At 55.6% G+C, this 16,300-nt stretch overlaps 1 protein-coding gene across 3 annotated transcripts; it reads left to right on the top strand.

Moving 5' to 3' along the window:
* Positions 1–292: 292 nt before the first annotated feature.
* On the top strand, positions 293–15,416 carry TAF1C (TATA-box binding protein associated factor, RNA polymerase I subunit C). 3 transcript variants are annotated; one of them, XR_014539541.1, is made up of 15 exons: positions 293–463; positions 540–639; positions 1,383–1,495; positions 1,596–1,691; positions 2,386–2,456; positions 3,284–3,522; positions 4,408–4,536; positions 4,636–4,753; positions 7,211–7,282; positions 8,767–8,902; positions 9,059–9,187; positions 10,561–10,738; positions 11,290–11,427; positions 13,078–14,720; positions 14,751–15,416. XR_014539541.1 is itself a non-coding variant. In XM_083575577.1 (14 exons), the coding sequence occupies exons 1-14, from the start codon at positions 308–310 to the stop codon at positions 14,241–14,243; spliced, it is 2,841 nt and encodes a 946-aa protein (XP_083431703.1). In that variant the 5' UTR covers positions 293–307; the 3' UTR covers positions 14,244–15,416. The 3 variants fall into 3 exon arrangements, 2 of the variants coding, with proteins under 2 accessions (XP_083431703.1, XP_083431704.1); XM_083575577.1 differs by having other exon boundaries at positions 13,078–15,416; XM_083575578.1 differs by lacking the exon at positions 7,211–7,282 and having other exon boundaries at positions 13,078–15,416.
* The last annotated feature ends 884 nt before the right edge of the window (positions 15,417–16,300 follow it).

Here is a 16,300-nt window from a genome sequence, read left to right as displayed (position 1 = left end):
ATTTGCTTTTCTCCCTCTCTAAGCAATCCGCACGCAACTAATGAACGGATTGCTGATGGACGTATGGACAAGCAGAACGATATTTGGAACGCATCTATATGAAATAGAAATCTCCTCGCCCATCAGCGGCGCGTTTCCCGGCGGCGCCCTCCGGCCACTAGGGGGAGCCGGCGGCCCTCCCGCCCGGCCGCTCTAGGCGCCGACTCCGCGGCTGCTCCTTCCGCCTGGCGCGTCACGTGGTCTGCGAGCGCGCTCGGCTCTTCGGCTCCCTCCGCCTCCGCCGCCTCCTCCGCGAGTTCGATCCCCGATGTCGGCGGCGGCCGCCTTCCCGCGCGCCCTCTTCCCGGGCTACTTCCAGGCGGGGCCGCCCAGCCGCCGGCGCAGCGCCTCCCGGGCCAGCCCGCTGGTGGCCGGATGGGGCTGCTACGGGCAGGTGCTGCCCGACCCCGCGGCGCCCGGACAGGTGAGGGGGGGGGCCTGCCTGGCTGCCGCCCTCTCGCCCCCTCTCGCCGCCAACGCCCCCCTTCTCTGCCCCGCAGGACCCGCCACGCTTCGTCCCCCGCCGCCTCCCCACGGGCATCGGGGAGAGATGGACGCCCGGGGAAGCCGCCCCGCTGCCCCTGACGCTGCCCAATGCTGGTGAGCGTGCCCGCCCTCGAGGGGAGACCCCGCGACCCCAGGGGGGCTGCTGCCAGGGGTGCCAACCTGAATCATAGAAGGGGGGGCAGGTGAATAGATCACATGACATCATTTGAATGGCAACGCCCATCACCTTGGGGGGGCATGTTTTCTTGGGGGTGGGCAAAACCCCCTGGCCCTCAGAGTTGGCGCCAATAGATGCCGCTGATCAAAATGTCAGAATAGCCCCATCCAGTCCAGCATCCTGTTGGCACAGCGGGCAATGGCCCAAAGAACTGAGATAGACTGCCTCTGGGCCTGGAGGCTCCCAAAGAGCATCAGAAGACCCTGGCTGCTGGATCAGGCCAAAGCGGCCCTCCTGTTCTGGGAGCCTGTTCTCCCAGAGGCCAAGCTGATGCCCAGGGGAAACCAGGGGCCAGAACACAGGCACAACTCTCCCCTCCGGTGGGTTTCCAGCAACTTGTACAGGGAAGCTTTGCTGCCTCTGTGGAGGGAGAGCAGAGCCACTGGGGCCGCCCAGGGCCTCTCCTCCTCTAGGAATTGATCCAGTCCTCTTTTCCAGCCCTCCAGGTGGGAGGGAGTTCCACAGTTTAGCCAGGCTCCTGTGAACTGGCCATTTGCTTTCTGGGGTGTCAGGCGGAAGCCACTGCCTGGAGACTCTGGGGATCAAAGGCAGGGCTCTCAGCCTGTGCCCAAGAGGTGCCTGCTGTGCCAGTGGCAGACAGACCCTCCTTGTCTCCCAGGCTGCAGGGTGCCCCCCGTGACTCCCCAAGACATCCTTCTGCAGGGACTGATGCTGCGCTCCTCGGAAGCCACCAACACTGGCGCTCAGGCTGCCCTGGGCTTCCCAGATCAGGTAGTCAAGAGGGGGCCACCAGAGGGGGGGTGTTGGAGGGCATCTGCGGGGGATGAGACCCCGGGCAAAGGCCCAGCCTGTCCCCTCTCTGCTCCCGCAGCTGGGCGCCTTCTTTGTGGACTATCCTGACGTGGCCTTTGGCACCATGGGGCGGCTCCTCCAGGACAACTTCCACCTGGGAGATGTGCCAGTGCAGGTGAGTGACCCTCCCTTGTCACTGCCCAGAGAGTTGGGTCCTGCCCCTCTGGTGTGGGGAAGAGCAAAGGGATGCTGGTGGAGGCAGGAGCCTCCTTCAGGCAGGGAGTTTGTTTGTTTGTTTGTTTCATTGATAGCCCACCTTTTGATACATGGTGATCCTCACAGAACTCTAGCCCAATGATTGCCATTAATTGGATTTGAATTGATTTTAGAATGCTGCATTATTTTACTGTTGTTAGCCGCTCTGAGCCCGGCTTCGGCTGGGGAGGGCGGGATATAAATAAAATATTATTATTATTATTATTATGGATCTCCCCCTCCTCTTTTAATCTCCCCAACAATAACCCAGCTCAGTGAGCTGGGTTGGCCTGGGCCAAGAGGCACTGACTGGCCTAAGGTAGCTTAGCTTCATGTCCAAATGGGGGTTCGAACCCTGGTCTCCCAGTCCAACACTAACCACTAGACTGCACTGCTGTCTTGACTTGAGGCATGCTTGGTTTCCCTGCTTTCTTCTGTTCCCTCCTGGCTGCCCCCTCTCTTCTCCTCCGTCAGGAGGAGCAGCAGCAAGTTCTGCTGTTCGTTCTCAAACTCTCCCCACAACCCTGCCAGGTAGGCTAGTCTGAAGGGGGGAGAGAGTGAGATTCTTTCTTGGGGCTTCGTCTGACCCTCTTGGCTGCTTCCATCCCCTGCAGAGGAAAAAGCGGCGCAACGTCTGCCGGGTGACCCACCTGCTGAAGCACATTGATGCCCCTGATGCCGTGAGGTGAGTGACTCGCCTTGGTCAGGGTGGGGGGCAAAAGCGGGGCAGACGGGTCTTGGGGCTGGCGCTGTGGGTTAAACCACAGAGCCTAGGACTTGCTGATCAGAAGGTCGGCGGTTCGAATCCCCACGAAGGGGTGAGCTCCCGTTGCTCGGTCCCAGCTCCTGCCCACCTAGCAGTTCGAAAGCACCTCAAAGTGCAAGTAGATAAATAGGTACTGCTCTGGCGGGAAGGTAAACAGTGTTTCCGTGCGCTGCTCTGGTTTGCCAGAAGCGGCTTAGTCCTGCTGGCCACATGACCCGGAAGCTGTACGCCGGCTCCCTCGGCCAGTAAAGCGAGATGTGCACCGCAACCCCAGAGTCGGCTGCGACTGGACCTAATGGTGAGGGGTCCCTTTACCTTTTTAGATCAAGACCACCCCCAGAAACATCATACATACATCACAGAAAAGGCAGTCTAAAACAGAAATTTGAATGTTGTTTTTCTCCTGTCCTTGTTTATCTCCTGTCTGGCAGGTTACTTGACTGGATTGCCTGGGGAGCCTGGCCAGTCTTTTGTAATCATAAATACTTAGTTCCTGGGCCAGGTCACAGGCTCACACCCTATTCATATCTTAAATGTGCCCTTAAGACAGGATTTGTGAAGGAAAAGACAATGGGAAGGCTTTTCCATTTTCCTTTGACCTTGCAGAGAAAACATTTGGTCAGTTTGGGAGTCAAAAATGGTTCCAGGTCGGTCTTCCTGTGCTGACCTATGTACGTGCTCGGTTGGCACACTTATGAACATTTAACATATATCTAAGACCTCCAAATTCCTATCCTACCCCACAGCTGCAGCTTCTTTGGGGGCAAGAGCATCATGCGCCTGTGCCGGGACTGGCTCTTTGAGCTGCCCCTGGAGCTGATGGCCGACTGGCTGCATGAGGACCTGGCGGAGCAGTGGAGGCGCCTTTCCTTCGACGAGACCCCAACCGGGGGGGCCTTGGCCTGGCTGCCCAGAGAGGGCAGCGGGGGGCCGTCGTCCAGGGGCTGCCTGGTGTACCCCTCTGGGGAGGCCATGAACCAGCTCTGTATCCTTTCCCGGGAGCAAGAGGTGCTTGGGTGCAGCCAGCTGGCAAGGGAGAGCTCTGGGGCTCTGACCTTTCTAATAGTAGTAGTAGTAGTAGTAATAATAATAATAATAATAATAATAATAATAATAATAATAATTTATTTATACCCCTCCCTTCCCGGTTCAAAAACCGGGCTCAGGGCGGCTAACAACAAATTTAAAACACTTAATTATAAGAGCAGCATAAAATACAGTATAAAGACATGAATAACAATAAAATTAAAAAATCAATTAGATAATCGCCAGGTCTAGCTGGCTGCATTGGTCCTACTTGGGCCAGCGAGGAGGCCAGGGGAGAATTAGCTGTGGGATCTTGGAGCGGGTGATCTTCATAAAAGGGGAGTGGGGGAAAGAGAAGGGAAGTGAAGGGAAATAAAAGATCAGGCTAAGTTCAAATTGAAAGCCAGGCGGAATAGCTCTGTCTTATAGGCCCAACGAAAGGAGGTTAAATCCTGCAGGGCCCTGGTCTCCTGGGACAGAGCATTCCACCAGGTCGGAGCCATCACTGAGAAGGCCCTGCCCTGGTGGAGGATAGTCTGACTTCCTTAGGGCCCGGGACCTCTAAACTAGGATTATTCATGGACCTTAAGGTCCTCTGTGGGGCAGACCAGGAGAGCCGGTCCTGTAGATACGAGGGTCCTAAGCCACAAAGAGCTTTAAAGGTCAAGACCGCCAGCACCTTGAACCTGACCCTATGCTCTTCCGTGAATCTTGCATGTGGGTTTTCTGGGTGGTCTCTCCCCGCCCCACCTGTCTGCCATGTCCCTCCCCCTGCCAGACCTCTCCTTCCTCTCCCTCGAGACCCCCCACCCCCATACCCCTTCCTTAGCTGCTCCTTCATCAGGCTTCCAAGACGTGGCTCTGAAGCCCACCGCCAGCGGTTCCCTGAGGCCTCGAACCCGCGGCCGCCCTGCCCAGTTTGAGCTCAACGGCCGGGTCCAGCAAGTGGCAGCCGCCCAGGTGGACGGCATTGGTGAGTGAGGCGTCTGCCGGAAACCGCTGCCCTTTCTCCCCCAGTATTATTCCGAGGGTGCTAAGCCTGGTTTCTCTGCTCTGCACCCCCCATCCGCAGACTTTGTTGGAGTGCGCTCAGATTACCACTGCGGCGCATGGAAGATGAAGCCGGGAGGAGCCCCCGCCCTGCTCCAGGTGGTTGGCACAGAGACCCCCTGCTCCTCCATCGCAGTCAGGTAAGAGGGAAGCAAGGGGGGCTTGGCCCACCTTTTAATTTTTTTAAAAACCTGCCCTTGTGATGTGGAGGCAAAGTCATGTTTGGGTTCAGCCTCCTCGACTCTCTGGACCCTCTTGTTGCGTTCCAGAGACAAGGAAGGATTGGACCCTGGTTAATAAAATACACACGAGGCTTGGCCAGCAAGGCTCTGGGAGGAGATGTGAATGATAATCCGTCACACCCTGGCGCAGGCCCCTTTATTAACAAAAGAACTTTTAGCACAGCACTTGTAAGAACCAATCAGATGTCCTCTGAGCATTTCAAAAACATCCCCACGTGGGACAAAGTCAGATCAGAGAAATCCTTGTAACTGCAAAGAAACTATTTCCTACTTGAGCATGCATACACAGGAAGAGGTCAAGGGAGCCCTGACCATTAGGTCCAGTCGTGGCCGACTCTGGGGTTGCGGCGCTCATCTCGCTTTACTGGCCGAGGGAGCCGGCGTACAGCTTCCGGGTCATGTGGCCAGCATGACTAAGCCGCTTCTGGCAAACCAGAGCAGCGCACGGAAACGCCGTTTACCTTCCTGCCACAGCGGTACCTATTTATCTGCTTGCACTGGTGTGCTTTCGAACTGCTAGGTTGGCAGGAGCAGGGACCGAGCAACGGGAGCTCACCCCGTCGCAGGGATTCGAACCGCCGACCTTCTGATCGGCAAGTCCTAGGCTCTGTGGTTTAACTATGCATACATAGTTCAGAGTAAAGAAAATAGGAATCAAGGAGGAATGCGTTTAGCAAATCCCAGAGGTCATAAACAGCAGTAAACAGGAAAGGAAGGACAGGTAGTATTTGCCATCTCCTTGTGATCTCTCTTCCTGGCCCTTAAAATCTACCTAAAGATTAACAAACTACATCAAAGCTACTATCTTTATGGCTCCGGATGCCTGGTGAAGCAACCAGTCAGAATGCTGATACGTGCCTGTGAGGCAGAGAAAATGAACAGTAGAGAAGATGGGGAGAGGTCCAGAGGCTTAGGGGATTTAATCAGAAATTATTGTCAATGAACCAAGCCCAGTTAAAGCAATGCTTTCATGGCTGACACAATGGCGTGCTCCATTTCTCATAATTCCTCATAGCAATCCCACCTGACCCCCACACTTCTCATCAAAGGGGTCTCTTCAGCTTTCCCGGGGCCATGAGACTGTTCTGTGTTTTCCCCCCCCAACCACCCCCCTGGCCCTCTGCATGCCCAGAACACTGGATTCATCATCCTTTTATCTAAACGAAGAAGCGCCACGTTGTGAAATTCATTAAAAGATCAAACTGTTGGAAAGAAAAGAGAGAAGTATTGCCAGCCCACAGAGAATCTCCTGGGGAGGGGTATCTGGGTGCAACCACAGAGAAGGCCCTGCTGTGCTGCGTCCCAGGCAGCCCCCCCCCCGATGGCCACAGAACCCCTTTTTATGTGTATTGCTAATGCTAACCATCCCTTAAATGTTCTTTATTACTCGTGGTTAACTGATCTTAATTGATGCTTCTAATATTCCTTAGCAGTTTTATTGCAAGCAAGTCTAGTGGGGTATACCGTATTTTTCGTCCCATAGGACGCTCCGTCCAATAGGACGCACCTACTTTTTTTTGGGGGGGGGGAAATAAAGGGAAAAAAATTCCTTTATTTCCCCCCCAAAACCAGGTGGAGGAACAGTGGGATGGCGGCGCTGCGCCTCCCCGCTGTCCCCCAAGCTTGTGGAGCTGGCCGATGTCTGCCCGGCGCAAGGGGCGCTCTGCTTCAGGGCCCCACGCGCTGGGCGGCAGGCTGCGGACACCTGCGCGAAGCACGAGGGGCGTCCTCCGGAGGGCGCCCCGTGCTCCGTGCTGCAGGCTGCTGCCCGCAAGCCTTGCGCGCCCGGGGGGAGATCCCCCGTGCGCAAGGCTTGCCGACACCTGCGCGAAGCATGGGGCTTCCTCTGGAGGGCGCCCCATGCTCCGCGCTGCAGGCTGCCGCCCGCAAGCCTTGCGCTCCCGGGGGGAGATCCCCCGGGTGTGCAAGGCTTGCCGACACCTGCGTGAAGCACGGGGCGTCATCCGGAGGGCGCCCTGTGCTCCGCGCTGCAGGCTGCCGCCTGCAAGCCTTGCACGCCCGGGGGAACTCCCCCCGGGCGTGCAAGGCTTGCGGATAGCTTCCTGGAGCATGGAGAGCGAGAGGTGTCAGTGCGCACCGACACCTCTTGCTCTCCAGGCTTCAGCAAAAGCCTGCATTCGCCCCATAGGACGCACACACATTTCCCCTTCATTTTTGGAGGGGGAAAAGTTCGTCCTATGGGGCGAAAAATACGGTAAATCTTGCTACTTGAAGATGGAACGGGGCTTGAGAGGCTGCAGTGGGGCAGGCCTGGGGCTGGAGCTAAGTCTGGGGAGGGGGCGGGGGTCTCTGCTTCTCCTGCTGCTCATGATGCCTCTCCTGTCTCCCTTGCAGCCCCCACCTGCCTGGCGAGCTCTCCTTCTGCACCCACAGCGGAGCCCTCTATGTCTGGAATGTGGAGACAGGGTGAGCACTGGGGGGGGGGCTAATAAGGGCCCCCCTTGTCTTGTATGCAGATGAAGATGGATGGGGGGGGAGAAGACATGCTTGGCCCTGTCTCTGGAGGGGAGGGGGGCAAAGGGAGAGTTCAAAAGCCCCTGAGGATTACATTTTGGAGTGAGGAAAGGAAAGGAAAGGGAATGAGAAGTTACTTTGGAAAAGCTTTCTTCCGATTTCTGCCCCCTCGAAACAGGCAAAAGAGAGAATGTTGAAATTCCTTGGGTGACTTTCTCTCCCAATAAACAAAGGGCTGTTTTTTAAAAAATTGTGGAGTTGGAAGGTTCCCCAGGGGTCATCTAGTCCAGCCCCCCCCCCCACAACGCAGGAATCTCAGCTAAAGAAGTCCTGGCAGCTGGCCATTTGACCCCTGTTGAAAAACCTCCAGTGAAAGAGAGTCAAGTGTTGGAGTCGTCAGCGACTCAGCCTTCGTATTTGGGGCTTCAGGTTTGAGTATTGTAAGAACCTGGCTATGTAATGAGATGCCCCGGGGGATGCAGTTGTGCCCTTCTGATCTGCAGACACAGAGGCGTTCGAAAGGGAGACCTTCCCCCAATGCGACGGGGTGAGGCCCGTGCCAGCAGCCACCCTGGGCCCAGTCCCAGAAGCCAGCCCCTTCTTCTGCCCCCTTCCTGGAAGATTCAGGAGGGATAAAAGGAAGCTACCGTATTTTTCACGCCATAAGACGCACCTGACCATAAGATGCACCTAGTTTTTAGAGGGGGAATGCAAGAAAAAAATATTCTTCAAAGGGAGCGCTGAGCAGAGCCTGTATGCGTCCCAGGCTCTGCTCAGCGCTCCCTTTCACGAGCCACGCGGAGCGTGTGTGCGGCGCTTGCAGGCTTTTCCCCGAGGAGGGAGAACGGCAGCCCGTCACTGACAGGCTGCCCTTCTTCCTCCTCAGGGAAAAGCCCCCAAGAGCCACACACACGCTCCGTGCGGCTTTTTAAAGGGAGCACGGCTCTTGGGGGCTTTTCCGGGAGCTGGGGGAAGGGACAGAGGGGCTAAGCCAGAAGCTTAAGTGCTACGCAGCTCTCCCTCTCGCTGTTCTGGCCTCTGGGATAGCCGTGCAGCCTGCATTCGCTCCATAAGATGCACACACATTTCCCCTTACTTTTTAGGAGGAGAAAGGTGCGTCTTATAGAGCGATAAAATTCGGGATTCATGCAGCCCATCGTTAGACTGTGGAACTCCCTGCCACAGGAGGCAGAGATGGCCACCAGCCGGGATGGCTTTAAAAGAGGATCCTGTTGGTGGGTTTCTCACAAACATCTAGCTGGCCCCTCTGAGAACGGGTTGCTGGACTGGCCGGATCCAGCAGGCTCTGAATATCCCCCAGAGCTGTGTTGGGCTGGCACCCTGAGGCTGGCATGGAGTGCAGGTGAGCCATACTCTGCCCCCGCTAGAAGAGCTGAGCCAAGCGCCAGTCCGCCATGCCCTCTCCTTCTTGCCAGGCTCCAGCGGCTGCACCAGGACAGCGAGACCCTCTTCTTCCGGGACCCTTCCCCTTGGCGATGGAGCGAGTTTACTGCCCACCCGCGGGTGCTCAGCTTTGCCGACCGTACCGGCCTGGTGGGGATTGACCAGAGGGTGAGACTCTGGGCAGAGGAGATGCTGCACGGGGGCTCCGTACGTCCTGCTGCTGCCCCACCCAAGGCGGGTTCGGGGGACGAGAGGAGCCTCCGGAGTGGTGCCAGGGGACCCTGCTCTCCCGGGGCTCAGGCTGCTCCTCTCGGTTGCCCCCAGGTGTCCTCTCAACATCGCGTGGAGCTCTTCAAGGTGGGGGGCGAGGCCGACTGCCAGCGGGGGGAGCGCGTGGTCCTCTCCAAGTACCTGGGCCAGGCAGAGCCCTACCAGCACCTCGTTGCCACGCAGGTGAGTGCCAGGGCTCATTCTCCAGAGACGGGCACAGGGGTCCTCTTGAGACTTCCCAAGCTGGGGGGGGGAGGGTGTTCATGAACATGTGCGGAAATCATGCCTGAGGTGGAAGTCATAGGGGCAAACAGGGTGGATTTGATTTAAATCTAATCGATTTAAATCACTAGTCAGTAAGATTTGGTTTAAATCACTAGTCGGTTAGACTTGATTTAAATCATTTTTTTACAGAAAGACTCCTTCTTGCTGATATAATTTTAATATTTACAACCAGAAGAAGGTTTCATTTTTGGAATAATAAAATTTCAGAGTAGTTTTACAATTATATTAAAAATTACTGATTTGGTTGTACTATTAGAAATACATAGACCAATAATTATGAAATTATTGTGAGGATTAATAAGTTAACTGTTTATATTTGGACAACTTTTCTGCTGTACTTTATTGGAAGGAGAAAAAGAACAAAAAGAACAATTTATTATTTATACCTTGCCCATCTGGCTGGGTTTCCCCAGCCACTCTGGGCAGCTTCCAACCAAATATTAAAATACAGTAATTCATCAAACATTAAAAACTTCCCTAAACAGGGCTGCCTTCAGATGTCTTCTAAAAGTCAGATAGTTGTTCTTCTCTTTGACATCTGATGGGAGGGCGTTCCACAGGGCAGGTGCCACTACCGAGAAGGCCCTCTGCCTGGTTCCCTGTAACTTCACTTTTTGCAGTGAGGGAACTGCCAGAAGGCCCTCGGCGCTGGACCTCAGTGTCAGGGCAGAACGATGGGGGTGGAGACGCTCCTTCAGGTCTACTGGGCCTTTGAGGCCGTTTAGGGCTTTAAATGTCAGCACCAACACTTTGAATTGTGCTTGGAAACGTACTGGGAGCCAATGCAGATCTCTCAGGACTGGTGTTATGTGGTCTCGGCGGCCGCTCCCAGTCACCAGTCTAGCTGCCGCATTCTGGATTAGTTGCAGTTTCCGAGTCACCTTCAAAGGTAGCCCCACGTAGAGCGCATTGCAGTAGTCCAAGCAGGAGATAACCAGAGCATGCACCACTCTGGTGAGACAGTCTGTGGGCAGGGAGGGTCTCATCCTGCGTACCAGATGGAGCTGATAAACAGCTGCCCTGGACCCAGAATTAACCTGCACCTCCATGGACAGCTGTGAGTCCAGAATGACTCCCAGGCTGCGCACCTGGTCCTTCAGGGGCACAGTTGCCCCTTTCAGGACCAGGGAGTCCCCCACACCCGCCAGACTCCTGTCCCCCCAAAACAGTACTTCTGTCTTGTCAGGATTCAGCCTCAAACCCTCGGGTCCCTCCCAGCTCTCCAGTTTGAGGAGTCTGTGTGCTGTGAGTGTCGCTCTCTCCTTCCGCAGTTCTCGGTCTACGTCCTGGACGAACGCTTCCCCCTGGTGCCCGCCCTCAGCTGGGAGCACATGATGCAGCGGCCACCCATCTACGGCCTCCTCAGCCCGGCCGTCGCTCCGCAGCGCAGCCACAAACTCCTCCTTGGTTCCCACCACGACCAAGAACTCTTGCTGCTGCAGTACACAGGTGGGGGGGCGAGGCAGGGGCTGGGGGGTGCAGGGAGTGGATCAGAGTACACCCCCCATTGGCATAGGCACTTACTGGGGTCTGAGCGGGTGGCGGCTGACCAGAGACCTTGGGCTTGTGGCGGCTAGCACAACAGAGATGCCCAAAAGCCTCTCCTGCCCGGAAGTGGGATGTTGAAAGAAGCAGAAGGATGGTGACGGCTTTAAAAGAGGAGGAGACAAAATTTGGGGCAGGGGGAGGCGGTTAATGGCCAGGGTGTCCTGGCGATTCTTCTGTGGTCAGCGATGCTTCTGGATCCCAGTTGATCCAGCGGCCAGGCCTTTATGCTCTTACGCCCCCAAGTAGGATGCCACGCAGCACCGAAACTATAGAACCCCCTCTGGCAAGGTCTGCTGGTGCCCCCCAACTTCAGTGATGCAGGATTGGGTGCCCCCCCTTTGGCCTGATCTTGCTGCTCCAGAGCTTTTCTGGTGGTGTGAATACTTGGGGGTGGCTGGCTGCGCTGGGAGACGCGGTTGTGGGCTGGGGGACTGACCCACCTCTTTCCGCAGGCGGCGCCGACACCCCTTGCCAGCTCTGGGGCCCCCCACAGAAGGTCCCTTCCATCCTCGAGAGCCTGCCCCACTTCCCTGTGCAAGTGCCCATCCGGCAGGAGGCTCTGCGCCAGCGTCTCGCCCTGCCCACTGCAGGTACGTGGCGGGGGGGGGGGCTTGAGCCAGACTGGAAGCAGCTTAGACACACGCCCTCCCCCAAGTGGTGAGCAAAGGGCAGGTGTGCAGACCCTTCAAAATCCGACCCAAAGGAGCGGACTTCATTGATCCATCAGAAAGCGGGGGGGGGGGGGGCAGGGACCAAGAGGGGACCATGTCCAGGAAAATGGTGGGAGGTGTCGCTGAAGAGAGAATTAGCAAGAACGTGGAAGAACAAGCCTTGCTTGAAGCAGAACCAGTGTGGCTTTTGCGAGGGGAAATCCTGTCTCATGAGCTGATGAGAATTCTTCTCAGGGTGTCCACAAGCAAGAAGAGAGAGGTGGCCCCACCAGGGTCAAAAGCTTGCAGGGCTTAGGGAAACCAAAAAACACTGTATAGCTCAGGGAATAACTTTTAATTAGCAATGTACCATTTGGCTTTGAAATGTCGGACTAGGGTAATTTAGCTCTCGAAATGTAGGAGCTGTTTATTTGTTTGTTTAAAAAACATTTTTATTGCTTTTCCATTTTTCCCCATTTAAACCTACTTTTGACATCCACTTTATAAATTGCTCATCTGAGCATCGACTTCCCTCCCTCCCGCTTCATGGTTTCCCAATTCATATCTTTACATCCGAGCATTTATGAGTTTTCCCTTCTCCCTTGCTCCTTCTGTTCTCTGGAAGAGGGTACATATCATGAACATTACAAGTCTTCTTACCACCTGCTAGTGTTGCTTATTGCTTACAATGTTTGTCTCCCACCAAGGATGCTGGACTCTCCTTCCCTGGAGGTCTTTAAGCAGAGCTAGATGCCCATAGGCCAGGGGTGATTTGGTTGAGATCCCTGCATTGCCGGGGGTTGGACTAGATGACCCTTGGGGGACCCTTCCCAGTCTTAAGAGGCTGTGATTCTATGAGTGGTGTGGACAGATGCTTTTGTGTGGTGTAGTGGTTAAGAGCGGTAGTCTCGTAATCTGGGGAACCGGGTTCGAGTCTCCGCTCCTCCACCTGCAGCTGCTGGGTGACCTTGGGCTAGTCACACTTCTCTGAAGTCTCTCAGCCCCACTCACCTCACAGGGAAAGGAGATTGAGAGTCGCTTGGAGACTCCTTAGGGTAGTGATAAAGCGGGATATCAAATCCAAACTCTTTGTCTCTTCTTTTGTGAAAGAAGATGCTCCGCAGCCCTGACCCCTTTTACTTTACTTTTACTTTATTGTGTTATTACAGTCATAGACCAGCATAAGCAAAACATCTAAATAAATAGAGTAACAGTATGAATCTAAGCGAATAATTATGAAATAAAAGGGAGCAACAACCAAACGTAGATTTAAACATATACATAGAAAACTTAATTAAGCATAGATAATAGGTGAGTACAAATTTATAAGAAAAATTAAAAGATCAACACAGCTGTCTGGGGTGGGCTTCAGAAGTGCGGATCCAACAATATGGGCCTTCAGTTTAGGATTGAATTGTGGCATAGACCATTCTTCATCAAATATCTATCATGGCAGCGCAAAATCTGGCGACTGAATATGTGACTTCTGGGCTCTTCCGACCCCTTGAAATGAGGGGCCGGACTCTCTGGCTGCACTCTCTTTCCTCCGCCCAGTGCGGCCCCCCACTGACGGTTCTCTTCCACCCCCAGGCATCGCAGCCGCCCTGGGTCAGCAGGGCCAGAGTCAGACCCTGCTGGTCTTCCAGCTCTCTGAGGCCGGCGATCTCTTCTACCAGCCCTTGCTCCACCAGGAGGAGGACGAGGAGGAAGAAGGAGCATCTGAGGGGCCACAGCCGGCCCCCGAAGCCCCGCAGGAGGAGGAAGAGGAGGATGCCCCTCGAGGCACTGACGAAGCAGCCAGATCCTGCGAAGGCTCCCCTCCACCGCTTGCCGCACCCGCAGCACCCCTTGCCCCCTCTGTGGCTGCCCCCTCCGCTTACCAGCGCTGGATCAGGGCCTTCCAGAAGGCCTGGAAGCGTCTCCCCGAGGCAGCCCAGGGCCGGGCGCGGCTGCCGGCCGTCCTTAGCCAGAGCCGCCTCTTCGCTCGCCGGGAGCTGCGGGAGCCGGCCGGCAATCAGGCCCCCTCCTACGGGGAGGCCCGGCAGCGCCTGCGCCAGGCCATGCGGGAGAAGCGGGCCGTGTGCCCCCGGGAGCCGGCTGGCAGGGCCCCCTCGCCCCCAGGGCTGGAGCAGGAGGGCCCCCCGGGGGAGCTGGGCCAGCGCCTGGCCGCCTCCTGGGCCGGCGGCTGGGCCGACTGGTGGCAGGAGAAGCTGGGCGCCACCAAGGCGCAGAAGCAGCGGGCGCTGCGGGAGCAGCGGCGGAGGCGCAAGAGGGCGCGGGGAACCCCCAGCCTCTCGGGGAGCTTCACCTCCACCACCAGCTACCAATCGGACGCCAGCGACTCCTCCTGGTGGGCAGCCAGCAGCCAGACCCCCAGCGAAGCCCCCACTGACTCAGAAAGCCTCTACTCTCTGGCCTCTGCCACCATGAAAGCCCCCTGCCTGGCACCCGAGTCTCGCGTCTCCGTTCCCTGCTCCCCAACTGCTTCCCAGGGCCCCCCGCCCGACTCCCAAGGCCCCTGTGACGCTTCCCAGGGCTCGTCCTCGCAGCTGCTCTCGTCCCAGACCCTCTCCACCCGTGGGATCCCCAAGGAGCGCCGCCAGACCCTCCGCAACTACCTGGCCATCTTTGACGAGCCTGACGAGCCCCCGGCCGAGCTGCCGGCCAGCCAAGCCTCCAGCCGCGGGAGCCAGCGCCCCCTCCCCTCCTCCCAGGGCTCCCAGGGACCCCGCAAGAGAGCCCGCATGGGCTTCTGAGCCCCGCTCCTCCCCGTCAATGGAATAAGCTGACTTTCTGCCCAGCTGGGCCTCGTGGCTGTCGGACTTGCGCCACGACCGAGCTCCTCCTCCTCCGGTCAAGTCCTTCGGAATCTCCTCCGACGATGATTAACGACCTGAGCCTTTGATTAGGCTCCAAGCACGTCCCCCTATTATGCAGAGTATCCAGCACGCAGGGAAGGAGCCGAGACAATATGAGCTACATTGCAAAGAGATTTATTCCTAACTACGCAGACAGAAAAGAAATATACATGCTCTCTCTGTGAAAGCAGAGAACCAACTGAACAACAAAGGAACAGGAAACAGTAACATCACATCCGTCTTCCGTGAGACTTCCAACAGCCTGGAATCCCTGGAATGCAAAACAGAGTCTTGTGACTCCAAGCAACTGCACAGTGGCAACACACAGAAACCTAACCGTGGCTTCCCGCCTCCTCACGGGAGTCTCATCCTGGGGTGGGGTAGGGCCTTCCGCCACACACACAGCAGGGTCCTCCTGTCTCCCCACCCCAGTGGGCTGGGCCCACAACCTGCCTCCTCTGCCCTTTCCTTTTTTATAAACCGTATATACTCAAGTATAAGCCGACCCAAATATAAGCCGAGGCACCTAATTTTACCACAAAAAACTGGGAAAACCTATTGACTCAAGTATAAGCCGGTTCACCACACCAGAGGCTGGTGGCAGCGGCAGCGGCGGAGGAAGGAGCAGCCCGAAAGGACCCTCACTCGAGTATAAGCCAAGGGGGGACTTTTTCAGCATTAAAAATGTGCTGAAAAAGTTGGTTATACTTGAGTATATAAGGTATATAATATTTTATTGAGTTTCCATTTTATAATATGTAAATATATCCTTATTTTTCACATTATTTTTTGCTCATATGAGCTGGTCAACTCCCCTCCTGCCTTAATTCAGCCTTCCTCAACCTTGGCCCTCCAGATGTTTTTGGCCTACAACTCCCATGATCCCTCACTAGCAGGACCAGTGGTCAGGGATGATGGGGATTGTAGTCTCAAAACATCTGGAGGGCTGAGGCTGAGGAAGCCTGGCTTAATTCTTCACTATATCATCACATTTGTACCTCTCCCTGTTTACATTTCATCCATTTCAATTATCACGTTTTCAAATAAATATAAAAAGGTATGAATCATCAACATTGCAAGTCGTCTTCAGTCAGTCCTGCTGGTGTTGTTAATTCTTTGCAACTGCCTTTTTGGAAAGTTTGATCATAATAATAATTTACTGTTGTTAGCTGCTCTGAGCTCGGCTTCGGCCGGGGAGGGCAGGATATAAATAAAATTTTATTATTTATTATTATTATAAATAATTCCTCTGCCCTTTCCAGCCTGGGTTGGACTAGATGACCCGCAGGGTCCCTTCCAACTGTACAGCTCTCTGCTTCAAAGGGCTGCTGCCTCCACCTGGCTCTGCCCCTTAAAAAAACCTTTCATTTATGGGGGCCGGGGGGGAGGGCTGGTCCACTTAGGGGGCCCCAGAGTGCTGCGAAGGATTTGACACCCCCTTCAAAGCAGGTCTTTCCAGGGCTGGGGGTCGGCTTCCACCTTCATTTCCTCCCCACCAACCCCCCCTCCCCGTGGCTCAGGCTGTGTAATGATGGCGCATAAGGAGAGCTGCCGGATCAGACCCAAGGGGACGCACCTTCCCTCTCCTTCCCAGTGGCCCTCATCTACAGATAGACTGCTTCTGGAGCTGGAGGTTCCTGAACGTAGGAAGAGCCTGCTTGCTGGATCAGGACCGGGGGGGGGCAATAAGTCCAGCCTCCTCTTCTCGCTCCGGCCAGCCAGTTGCCCCAAGGGGGGAGCCCTGCAAGGCGGATCCGAGCACACGGACAGCCCTCTCCCCTCCTGAGGTTTCCAGGAACTGGCATCTGGAAACATTTCTGCCTCTGAAAGAAACGGGAAGTTTTTAGCGTTCGATATTTTATTGCTTTATTATGAATAATAAGAATATTCTGTTGGGAGCCTCCCAGAGTGGCTGGGGAAACCCTGCCAGATGGGTTGGGTATTGACGCGCAGAG

This window comes from Podarcis filfolensis (assembly GCF_964270895.1).
Source record: "Podarcis filfolensis genome assembly, chromosome: 11".
Taxonomy (NCBI): domain Eukaryota; kingdom Metazoa; phylum Chordata; class Lepidosauria; order Squamata; family Lacertidae; genus Podarcis; species Podarcis filfolensis.
The sequence above is the reverse complement of the archived record's forward strand: the minus strand, read 5'-3'. Positions and strand labels throughout refer to the sequence as shown.